The sequence below is a fragment of the Mytilus edulis genome, chromosome 9 (assembly GCF_963676685.1).
Source record: "Mytilus edulis chromosome 9, xbMytEdul2.2, whole genome shotgun sequence".
In the NCBI taxonomy this organism is placed as follows: domain Eukaryota; kingdom Metazoa; phylum Mollusca; class Bivalvia; order Mytilida; family Mytilidae; genus Mytilus; species Mytilus edulis.
The window spans coordinates 88,145,227-88,158,309 of record NC_092352.1 but is presented as its reverse complement, the minus strand read 5'-3'; the positions used below and the strand labels follow the sequence as shown (position 1 = coordinate 88,158,309).

Below are 13,083 nucleotides of genomic sequence, written 5' to 3'. Positions count from 1 at the left end.
TTGTTGTTTTTATAATTTGCATTGTGATATTGTATTCTAATTCTTTGAGTCTAGTTAAGCCATAATAGAAATGAAAACAAATCAGCTCAAAAAAGTGTTTATGACTGTAAGACTGCGTCGATACACAATTCAGATGAAATTTATAGTTGAGAATGTGTCTAGACATATTAAGACATCATTAGGAATGTCGAGATTGTGTCGAGACATATTCATACATCATTAAGAATGTCGAGAATGTGTCGAGACATATTCATACATCATTAAGAATGTCGAGAATGTGTCGAGACATATTCAGACATCATTAAGAATGTCGAGAATGTGTCGAGACATATTCAGACATCATTAAGAATGTCGAGAATGTGTCGAGACATATTCAGACATCATTAAGAATGTCGAGAATATGTCAAGACTTATCGAGACAAATTCAAGACAGTCGAGAATAGGTCAAGACAAATCAAGACACATTTTAGACTGTCGAAAAAGTGTTGAGAAAAATCAAGAAACAATACAGATAGTCGAGAACAATGTCGAGAATATAAATACATATTTCAGACAAATTAAGACTTTGTCGAGAATTTTTACAAAAATTTCATACAAAACGAGAATGTCGAGTAAAAGTTTATGCAAATCGAGACAAAAACTGGTCTTTTCAGACTTTTGGAATTTTGTAGTGCACTACAAAAGTCCAAAAGTCTGAAAAGACCAGTTTTTGTCTCGATTTGCATGAACTTTTACTCGACAATCTCAAAAAGAATGAATTATGTCTTAATTGTTCTTGACAAATTCTGACTTGTATTAAATAAGTATGAAATTTACTCGACATATTCTCGACATTCTGAATAATTTCTAAAAAATTCTTGACAAATTCTCGACATTTGAATACTGTCTTAAAATTTCTCGACAGATTCTCGACATTCTTTTTTTTCCTCATTATGTCTCGACGGATTCTCGATATTCTTTTTTTTTCTCATTATGTCTCGACGGATTCTCGACATTCTTTTTTTTCCTCATTATGTCTCGACACATTCTTAACATTTTGAATTGTGTCTTAATTTTTCTTGATATATTCTTGACATGCTAAAATCTGTCTTGAATGTACTTAACACTAGGTCAAACTAGTTTTCCAATTGTTAAGTTAGAGTTATTCCCCTTAATGAATTAAAGCAGATTATTTTTTCTTTGGAAGTGTAAGTGTAGATAGTAATATGTAAATCTATATAAACATTTTTTCTGCATTTGTTAATCCTTCGTATAATAAATAAAACAAAACTCTAGGTATAGGTTTAGTTGCTAGCAATAACATTTCTCTTTTCTAGCTAGCAATTTTAATCATGTTAATAACATTATAAATAAACATATATATTATAACAACAATATTCAAACAAAACAAATTACAAAATGTCCAATACATTATTTAAATGGACTGAAGTCATATTTGATATTGTAAATCATACATTCTGTGAAAAAATAATATAACATAACTGAACCCCACCTTTTGAACCGCCAAAGTACGTCTTTGCATATTTTACCTATATATATCTTTTTCCCAAAACAAGAACCTATTATACAACTTCTCTCACTAACCATTTTTGAACTTATAAATACTACTGTGGATTCATTTATTTTCGTGGGCACCAATTTTCGTGGATTACGAAAACTTGCATGTTCGTGGATATTAAATTTCGTGGTTTTGCCGAAGTCTGCATATAAGCCTATAGAAAATTTGTTATTCGTTGAACATTTAATTTCGTGGTTCACCTGTATCCACGAAAGCCACGAAAATTGGTATCCAACGAATAATAATGAATCCACAGTATAACAATAACACAGGGAAAACCCAAAGTCTCGACAAAAAGAAATTTAATTTTTTCCTGCAAGATGACAAACAGTAAAGTGACAATTCAACATTCAAAACATATTTGCCTGTTAACAATAAAAATACAAGACAACTAAGTTCAACAATAAACAAAGTATTTTTTGTGTTTCTTATCTCCTTAATTTAACATGTTAAAGGGTATTTTCTACTCAGTGTAAAAATAACCAGCTTTTTACAATACTATTACAAATTGATTTAATATAAATAAAGGGACTGAAAAAGCAGAAAACAAATAATTGGTCTGTGTGCGTTTTTTCAAGATAAATACATGTATTGAAAATTTGGCAGAAAATAAATATTGTGTTCAACTTTCCTACACTTAACATTGGCACATTTTTTCTTTCAAAACCCATGAAAATATAACAAAAATTTCTATAGTTTTGTAAACATGACATTTTTAACTCTACGTGATACATTTAAGGGAAAAAAGTCGGAGTTAGTGTGCAAAATTTTTAAATGGTAGTTCATGGATAAACTTAAAACAAAGCTATAGGATTCCCAATTACTGGCAAGTTTTTTAAGATAGAAGAGGAGAGAACAGTCTTAAATGAATTAAATATATTTTTATTCAATGAGTATTTTATATTATATATCTTAATTGAAACCTGAAATATTTACATAAATATATACAAAAAAACAATCAGCTAGCTTAACCTATAATCAAAACTGTTAACTTATAGATATAGGAAGATGTGGTGTGAGTGTCAATGAGACAACTCTCCATCCAAATAACAATTTAAAAAAGTAAACAATTATTAGTCAATGAAAAGCCTTCAACACGAAGCCTCGGTTCATAAAGGGCCCTTAAATTACTAGTAAATTTTGATAAAATCTGAAAATAAAATTTCAATGACAATAAGATAACATATTTCAAAAGTCAAACTTTACATGTTTTTACAAAATTGTCTACTAAAAAAGACTATTTAGTTTTTTCTTTATTGTCTGCATTAGCTGACCCTCTACTAGATCTACTTTGCCCAAGCAATGAAAGACACTGTTCTTATGAATACTGTCTTTGTAAAGTTTACCACTACCCAACTTCCATGTTGAAAGCTTAGGCCCAGCTTTTTTTAGGTAGGTAATGTCGACTCTTGAGGTCCATATCTTTTCCACAGTTGCAAAGTCATAAGTCTTGCCGCCACTTGCAATGCAGACATTGTCTCCTACTTTAAAATGAACTCCTAAACTGTTTGTTTGTGGAAGCTGTTCTGGGGTATGAGAAGAGACTGACAAAGCAGGAGAAATCATTGGAGGTTGAGTGGGTGAAGTTTGTGGAGAATTTGATGGAGTAGATACCGGAGACACAGCAGGAGAAGATATGGGTGATGTAGTTGCGGAACTCACAATTGAAATATTCCTTTGTTTGAAGGATGCCCTGGCTTGTTTTGGTGGTATTACTGCCTCTCTGGCTTTCTTCCACTGCAATTTTCTAACACTACCGCCAGTTGCTATGGCTAACTCTCTGAAATAAAAAAATAAATAATTAGTATCTCTGTACTTCTATAAACCTAAGTTTGTAAATATTTATACAGATTTTCTTTTTATAAGTAATTTGTTTTTTATATAGTTAACTCGTCAACTGAAATGTTATTATTTGTTTTAGCTGTTATGACTAATGCATCAATATTTCAGAATATGCTGCATTATAACACACATCTTTCACTAGTATATAATTTAAAATATTGAATTGTTAACAACAACAAAGGTGTTTAAAATAACAATAATAATAACTGTTATCATATTGCATAAAAGATTCAATTATCTCCATTTTTTAGTTGGTGTCCAATGTTAGCCACAATGGGGAAATATTAACATCAGAGGGTGAAAGGGTCTTTTTTAATTTTTCATAATAAAACCATTTAATTTTATAGAAATTTGGGAATAATAAGCAAGTTCACAAGTCTTCCAGACTTCTTCATTCTATTATTAGGATCAGGAACTGACATTTCATAAACAGAATTCTTAATTTGATTAAGTGAAAGATTTTTTTACTTCTATATCTCATATATATTGCGTACACCTTTAATTCACGGTTTGCATGAAAGCCAGTACCGGAAACATGGAATGTAACAACTGAACAAGAAATCTCAGAAGACCTCTAAGAAGTAAAAAGAAACTGGTATCATCATCTCATTCTGTAAGGTAAGTTTATTTGCCAGTATTTGTTTCCTGTTTCTTTAATTGTTTATATAGAACAGAAGTGGCAAAGGTTCACTGAAGATATATCTATCAACAACTGTTAATTTTATTAACATTTTCATATCAACTCCCTGAGTAAACTATGTCACTTATTCACTTGTCTAAAGTAATCGAGAGCATGCAATTCTGTGATTTATATACATGTCATTTGTTTTCAATTTTAAAATTTATTCAGACCATTTATTGGATTGTTAAACAGGTGTTACTCTTGGTCTTCTTATAACTTGCAATGTAGCCTGGCTTATATATAACCTGATTAAGGGGGCTCTTGGGTCTAAAACATTTTTATTTATATGATATAGGATTTCGCTATATTTTTCTATTTATAAATGAACTTTATCTTATTCTTAATAGATAAATAAAAAAATTTGGTCACCATTCATTTCGGCTCACAATCTTCAAAAAAAAGCATACATTTTTGGTAAATGTCCTTTTTTTCTGTCAAACTTATAATAAGAGAAACAGTAATATCAAAATAGAAAAAAAAAATTACAGAAATCAATTAAACTTATACAATTATTTAATTTATGAACAGTCATTCGAAAAAAAAACAATAAAAATATAGTTCACCTATGATTTAAAAAAAATATTTCAATTTTAATGCCAAAAAATGGCATTTTTGCATCAAAGGGAGATAATTTAGAGCTTTTTCAATGATATTTACATTTTAAATGTCACCTGGGGCCAACACAGAAAGATTTTTTGGAATGATTTTTGTACCATATGATAAAGTAACAATTACTAAGGATAATTAATAAAATTTGTAATAAAAAATATATGTTTAATTTTTTTCTGAAAATCTTACACCCTCGAGCCTCCTTAAAGAACATGTATGTGCTTGTCCCAAGTCAGGAGCCTGTAATTCAGTGGTTGTCGTTTGTTTGTGTGTTACATATTTGTTTTTCATTCATTTTTTTACATAACTAAGGCGGTTAGTCTTCTTGTTTGAATTGTTTTACATTGTCTTATCGGGCCTTTTATAGCTGACTATGCGGTATGGGCTTTGCTCATTGTTAAAGCTGTACTATGACCTATAGTTGTTAATGTTTCTGTCATTTTGGTCTTTTGTGGATAGTTGTCTCATTGGCAATCATACCACATCTTCTATTTTATATAACTCAAGAATGTTGTATGCTACGCCCCATTATTTTTTAAACATATTACAGACAAACATGTACTGACATTCTTAAGGACAAAGGTAAACAACACCCTTTTGACCTGGTGGCAGGAGCATGAATTATGCATACACTTCTTAAAACAAAATTATACTCACTTGGTTTTTTCATATCCCTTTTGGTTGTACATTCTTTTTCTGAACCTTGTTCTAACTTTTTCTCTGGTTCTAGGTGTATCTGGTAGATCATTAATGAAGTTGATAACTTCTGAAACACTGTCCTCAAAAGTTTTGTCAGATGTGCTGCTCAGTTTGGTTGTATGGAGGACACTGGTTATCTGGTTCTACAATGATGAATAAATATGATAAAATGAATGATAATATTACAGAAAGAAATTAAGGAATAAGTTCTACAGTACAGTTCTGATGTACTGACATTCACTTAGTGTGACACACTATATTTTCAATGTCCAATAAACCATGAAATTTGGTCAGAACACTAATTTGACTTACAACTAATAAGGATCAGGAGCCTGTAATTCAGTGGTTGTGGTTTGTTAATGTGTTACATATTTATTTTTCGTTCATTTTTTTACATAAATAAGGCCGTTAGTTTTCTTGTTTGAATTGTTTTACATTGTCTCATCCGGGCTTTTTATAGCTGACTAAGCGGTATGGACTTTGCTCATTGCTGAAGGCCATACATTTACCTATATTTGTTAATGTTTGTATCATTTTGGTCTTTTGTGGATAGTTGTCTCATTGGCAATCATACCACATCTTCTTTTTTATATGTCCTAAAAGTTTAAAGTAGCTGTGACTTAAACGTCATTGAAATCTACCTTGACCGGAAACTTTAACAAGAAAAGATGCAACAATCTTTACTGACAGAAAGATCTAGGAACATGGAAAATAGAGAACATAGAAATAGCAGATCATGGACATTAAAATTGACATTTATTTTAAAACAACAAGAATTATCCATTTTGCCCTTAAAGGTCCATTTAAGGCCATAATTACATGCCCAGGTTCATCTTGCAATTTTCAGTGTTTGTATCCAATTTTTTTTTTTTTTTTTTTAGATGTGACCATAAGTGATAAATTGTCAGAAGTGATGTTGGAATATTAAAAATATGCGACAATCTTATCATTTTCTTGCAATAAATTCAAAAAACTTCATGAGACTTTCTATGAATTATTACTTCAACTCTTATATCAGTTTTAAAATTGAGAAAGAAAATGGGGAATGTGTCGAAGCGACAACAACCTAACCATAGAGCAGACAACAGTTTTGTATAATATGAGATTTAAATCTAATGAGTAATTATGACGTATGAAAGTTTTTACTCCAATTTTATGGTTCACTGACCTGACCCCTATTTCTGTTTACAGTTATATATATAGTCATTGTGCTGTCAGTTTATTTTTGATATATGAGTTTGGATATCCCTTTGGTACCTTTCCCCTCTCTATTCAGGTGCAGATCCAGCTATTTTTTTGCTCCCAGGGGGGTCGAAAACCAAGAAATATGTCTGGGCCTTTTATAGCGGACTATGTGTGTGGGCTTTGCCCATTGTTGAAGGCCATACAGTGAACTGTAGATGTTAATTTCTGTGTCATTTGGTCTTTTTGAGAGTTGTCTCATTGGCAATCATACCACACCTTCTTTTTTTCTATTAAGGGGGCTTGCAAGTCTAAATAATTATTTTTTTTCAAACAAAGGATTTCACTATTTTTCTATAAATAAATTATCCTGTTCTTAATGGAAATAAATAAATAAAAATATGGGGTCACTGTTTATTTCAGCTCACAATCTACCTTTGAAAGCAGCATGCATTTTTTTAGGTACTTTAAATTCAGAAATTATTGTGAGGTTTTTATTATTGCGATTAATGCGACAGAGTTGTAAACGCAATAATTAAAACTCACTTTTTGTAATATTTTAACTGAATAAAGCATGACTTTTCTCAAAATCGTAAAAATCAAAATCACATTTAAGTTTAAAATGACAAAATCGCAATCATACACATGCAATAATTTCTGAATTTACAGTACTTTTCTGTTGAACTAATAGGAGAAAAAAAGGGTAAAATTGAAACAAAAAAAGAATCAAACTACAGAAATGGTTTAAATCTTACAATATTAAGTTTAAGATCAGTTCATTTGAAAAAAATATAGGTCACTAATGAGGTAAAAAAGTTATTTTAATTTCTATGCAAAATAATGGCATTTTTTACCAACGAGGGAGCTTTTTTAATTATCTAAAAATTTTAAAAGTCATCTTGGGCCAAAACAACTGTTTTAAAGTAACAATAAATTTTAGATGTAATAAATGAAATGTTTAATGAAAAAAACAAATGTTTCAATTTTTGCAGATTTTTTTGTACCGTTGCATGAGCCTCCTTAAGAACAAATTCCTAAACTGAATAATGAATATGTCATAAAAAGACAATATTTAAAGATCTTGCTTTTATATATTTAAATTATACAATCTTGTATCATTTTTGTCATAAGCATTTTGAAATAAATATGTTCACTGCAATTATTTTCATTTTTTTCTGTGACTTTAAGTCCTTAGACTTCTTCCTGCTTACCTAAAAGTCACATAGTAACATTTGAGTTTCCTTGATAAATTTTGAATCTTATTTTGAATCTTTTTAATTTTATTTCAAATTAACTATTAGGAGATGCTCATACAATTTTACCAAAAAACCTGTTGAAAAATATTAATCATTAATATAAGAAGATTAAATAGGTATCTGGAACTTACTCAGTATATTACACCTATTTATTCATAAACATAATGAAATGTATTCCTATTCTTCATTATTAACAAAAGCTAGGAGTAAATTTTTATCAACGAGTTCAATACTTTACAAATAGCGTACAAGGTTAAGCTGAAAAAAAGTTGGTTTTTTTTGTATGTGGAAAGAAAATTTCAGGTGTATTAATTTTCTCTGACCCAATACATTTGTAGTTTCATATCTTCATGCCGTAGGCAAACATTATCCATTTGAACCATAATCTTTATAAAAAAACTTAGTATTGTTTAAAGTTTTCAAGAAATAAAATTAATTCATGGGCCAAACAATTTTATTTCAAATATCATTCATTAAGTTATAATTCAAAATTAAGTGAAACCTTAATGGCATGTAAAGAATAAACAGATTTATTTAAAACTAAGAAAAATTTCTCCTTAAATACAAAATATCAAAGTACCCTATCATTAAGTGTTTTAAGCATTTAAAATAGTGATCCTCAGTATAATAATAATGATAGTCCCAGAAGTGTAATATGCATTAAAAGAAAGGCTTTATTATTTTTTCATAATTTCATCATAATTTTTCCAATTCATTTTATTTTACTTTAATAACATTTTAATTCACTCGTTTGTAATTTTCACACCTTTAAATGATCAGTGTACAATTGATGAAGGTAAGAGTTTAATCTTATCATTTTGATCTTAATTTACATCCACAACCTTGACATCTTTATTGCACAATATATTAGATCTTTAAATTTTTTCACACCTTTCGTGTATTACCTATAGTTAAAACTTTTTGCAAAATAAATTTTATTACTTCATCAACCTGATCAAAGGTAATTATTTTTTTAATCCTTTGATTGATGTTTTTTATCAAATCATGAAACAGCATCATTTTACTTTTACCTATGTTTAAAAACTCATTGGCCAATCAGAAAGTCTTAAACACAAACATAAGCAATGCCATATAAATATAAGTTCAATTATTTAATTGAAATCCATATCTCATAATCCTGTCAGTGCATAAATGTTGATAATCTTGTTTCTTGTATTAAACTATGGGTGTTGCAGTTCCTTTCAAATATGGTGAGTAGACTTAATTTTTTTAACTCATACTTGAATATAATTATACTGATTATTATATACACTGCAGAGACAAAACTAAATAGATTTTGATGTTAATTTATGGTTAAAAAATTAAACAATTAGTGAGATACCTTTGAAAAGGCTTTTAAAATATCTAAAGAATAAATAGGGTCACAGTTAAGGCTATTATACAAACAGCAAGATACACAAGTAGATTCCTTCAGAAAATGCACTCTTTCAGAGTCGCTTCCCCTCAAAATGCATTTTCAAACAAAAAACATTGTGCTATATATATTATAATAATCCTTAAAAACTTGTAAAAATATGAATATACGAGTTAAAACTTTGGCAATTTTTCTTCTAAATGAAAATTCACATTTAATTATCTTGAATTATTGACATACAATGTATCAGTGTATGAAACAAACAGAAATACAATTTATTTCATCTTGATCATAATATAAGTTTTTTCATATTTAAATTGCAGTCACCCCCACAAGTGTCAAATATCAGGAAAATGAGTTCCATATATCCTATCAATATTTTTCGTCTTTTTTTTCTGCAATAATGTTTCCAAATTTATAGTATAAATTTTCTATTTAAGATTTTTCAAATTTCACTTTTGTACATATTTGTAAAGAATCAAAATTAAGTCCTTTCATATTTAAAAGCAGATGTGGTATGATTCATTATTGCCAATGTGACAATTCTCCACAAGAGACCAAATGACACTTAACTAAATAATCACTGTACAGTCTACTACAATGAGCAAAGCCCATATTGCATAGACGGCTATAAAAGGCCCAGAATTGACAAACTTGTGTATTAGTTACAGCATGTACAATTCAGTTTTATTTCATGGATTTAAAATATTTAAAGATTCAAAGTTTTAAGTGCATGGTATCAGAACTGAAAATATATATATATTTGAAGGTCATAATACTGCCTGTTTTACCTAAATAGCTTATAATTTCTTCAATTACAATTCAAAAAGTATTTAAAATTAGCAGGTCATTTAAATAAATATCGACACATAAACAAATAAAACATTTTTAGATATTAATTTGTATAAATGGGGCTTAATGCTAAATTGAAGTATTTGATTATTGTTGAAGGCTAGGCAATGTCAGTCACAGTCACCTTCCCTATAAGAACAATTCTAATTGATAAATTTCTCATTATCATGGCTTGTCCTGAATATGTATATGAACTACCACTGATTGTTTAAAGCTAATCCATAATTTGACCCCTATTGGATAACTTTAAAACTTAATTTATACTTTTTTAAATGCTAGAAAATGGGGGAAAAACAATAATAAATTTATATATTTATGATTGCTGAATGTTAAGATTTTCTGATTATGGTTTATTCAGGCTGATCATCATCTTTTCAACTTTAAATGTGTTCTTTCTGTTGATATACAATGTACAAATTGTAGTATGCTTCTGAATGGTAGTTTTGATCATGTTAAATTAGTACCAGACTAATACAGTATAATAGTATGTTACTTTCTTTCATTGAACACTCTCTATAACGAATGCATAGACCATTATCAATCATACTGATAACTTATTAGTTTGAAAATATCACTTCTAAATGTATGAGAGGATATTTCTGATATGATAAGACTTGTTTTACTTTCTAATAGAAATAAATAATATTAAGATCACATCTGACAATATCTAATCCAACATTCTTTTGATTATAAATGTCTTTAATACAAATTTCCTTTTTTAAAATATTGGTTAGAATTTAGTTTAGAAAATAAAAGTACTTTTTTTTTAGAACAGACCCTTAATTTTTTATATTTTTTCAAAGTATGATAGTATTACTACATCTATCATGTCTATACTAGAATGCAATATTACTTTTATTATGTTCAACTGATACTCTTAATTAAAGGTCTAGTAAAATATAAAATACATAATTGTCTTACCTGTAATAGCTTAAAGGCAGTTGTCTTTGGTTTGAAGTAGTCTTCAGTAGTCATGTTGAGAACTAAAATATCAGTCTGTGTACCAACACTTTCTTTGGTCAGATTACAGGCACACACTAGTCCAAAAGCCATTTGTACAGCACAGCACTTGCATCTTAGATCACATTTTGGTGGCTGATCTCCTCTGTCAGATTGTGTATTAAAGTTCTGTAGTGTGGCCATAGTTATGTCTTGAGAGGAAGGATTCAGCATCTGAAAATTAAATAAGAAATTTGCAATGTAAATTAAATCACTTTTGTATGCATAATAAAATATTGAAACATGATAATAATTTCAGTGAACTCTTAAAAGATTCAGTAAATTAAGACTTGAGCATAGACATCCTTTTTGATAGACTATTTTATTATCTCAGTCATAGCAATTATTTGAGTATTTTGCCTTTGTAATAGAACAATAATAATTAACTAGGAAATTGTTATTTGCCAAAGATGCGGAAATGTACAGAAATATCACAGTCAAGAGTACTACATACATGTACAAGTTACTTTTATTTTATTTATTTAAAGAATTTATTAGTAAGATACATGTACTTTTAAAAATATACATACAACTTTGATACAAGTGTATTTTATTTAATTTTTCTAATATATTATTTTATTGGCTAATTTAGTTACATGTATGTACCATAGACATTAAATTTTTTAACTTATACAAGTAAAAAAAGTCAAACTATCTAAATTTCTTTGAGATTTTTTTATCAAACATGAGTGTCTGTCCTTTACCATATGTTTACAGATGTCATTATTCAACATGTATGTTTAATTTTATCGACAATGAAATTTGAATCTAACAAAATTTACTTATAAGTAGACACAAATAACTTGTACTAGAAGTAACCATGACTGGTTTCTTGAAAACAAATGATTGTTTTTATAATGACATATTATTGCAAAATGACTTATTAATTTTAGATATAAATGGTTAATATCAATGCTAGACCCTCACTTCTCACCATTTACACAGACACCAGTCTTTAGTGTAACCATCTTAACTGTTTTACCCTGGACAAAATAGTTTTAAGTTTATTTATCATGTTTATTTAGCTAATTAACTATATATATATAAATATACTCTTTAAACAAAAAGTTCATATTTCCCCATCTCAGAGTTTTAATTTCATTCTTGTTAGTTGTTTGTATTAAGTAATTATCAACACAAATTATCATAATACATTGTTTGAAAATTTAAAAAAATCAGATTTATATAAAGAAATAGGATGAGGTTAATAACAATAAAATTACAGATGGAAACAAGGAATGTCACAGAAAAACAACCCGACCAAAGAGTAAAAATTTATTTGTGAAAGAAAAAAGTAGCACAACATGTTTACCGGTACATGTATGCATTGGTAAAAGAGAAAGCTAATAAATAATTATGACTTTTGAGAAAGATCTTTGGAAAAAGGGAGATGGTACAAATGGGATAATCTCTGTTAAAAAGATATAAAAAGTACTAGATTTGGCAACAAACACTATATTTGTCTACTATAATGCCACTTCTGAATTTCATGTTTAATTGTCGACTTAATTCCACAATATGATAATACAATGTAGATACTACTTTTTGAAACACTAGTGTGATTTTGCTGGGAGCAAATAAAAAGAAAATTATGCCTGTCAATATTTATTATTAAAAAAAGTTCTCGCTTGGCTTTAATTAATGGGAAAAAAGTCCTTGCCCTGCTTAAAAAAACTTAAGTACACATATGATATTTTTTTACGAAATCAATAATACATGTACATATCAGAGTTGATATTTCAACTAAAATGCATATATATTTCAATATTATAAAGACTTAATTTTTGTGAAGGAAGTCAACTTAGGAGCACTGTGATTGGATCCAAGGGTACAATATTTTTTTTATCTATCTATGAGTCATCTGTAGTTTGTATATTTCCAAATTCAATTTTGAAACCTTTTGAAATATTATATAAATCTTCATTAATTTGGTGTTAAATGACCGTGGGCATCAGACTTCAGTTATGTTTTTACTTTTTTGAAGCTTAGTACATTTGATTTTTATCACAAAGTATAGAAATGTTTCACT

At 28.5% G+C, this 13,083-nt stretch overlaps 2 protein-coding genes across 3 annotated transcripts in view; one reads left to right on the top strand and one right to left on the bottom strand.

Annotated features, from left to right (window-relative positions):
• Positions 1-857: 857 nt before the first annotated feature.
• LOC139489326 (uncharacterized) overlaps positions 858-13,083 on the bottom strand; it is a 20,159-nt gene continuing 7,933 nt past the window's right edge. Inside the window, exons 2-4 of one of the 2 annotated variants that reach the window (XM_071275633.1) lie at positions 10,977-11,228; positions 5,349-5,533; positions 858-3,338 (exon numbers count right to left, since the gene is read on the bottom strand). In XM_071275633.1, the coding sequence (XP_071131734.1) occupies positions 2,786-3,338; positions 5,349-5,533; positions 10,977-11,228 (990 nt within the window). In that variant the 3' untranslated portion in view covers positions 858-2,785. The remainder of the gene's footprint in view (positions 3,339-5,348; positions 5,534-10,976; positions 11,229-13,083) is intronic. The other variant, XM_071275634.1, reaches the window with a different exon arrangement.
• LOC139489325 (uncharacterized) overlaps positions 3,611-13,083 on the top strand; it is a 26,994-nt gene continuing 17,521 nt past the window's right edge. The window contains exon 1 of the mRNA XM_071275632.1: positions 3,611-4,018. The gene's annotated coding sequence lies outside the window, so the exon portion shown is untranslated. The remainder of the gene's footprint in view (positions 4,019-13,083) is intronic.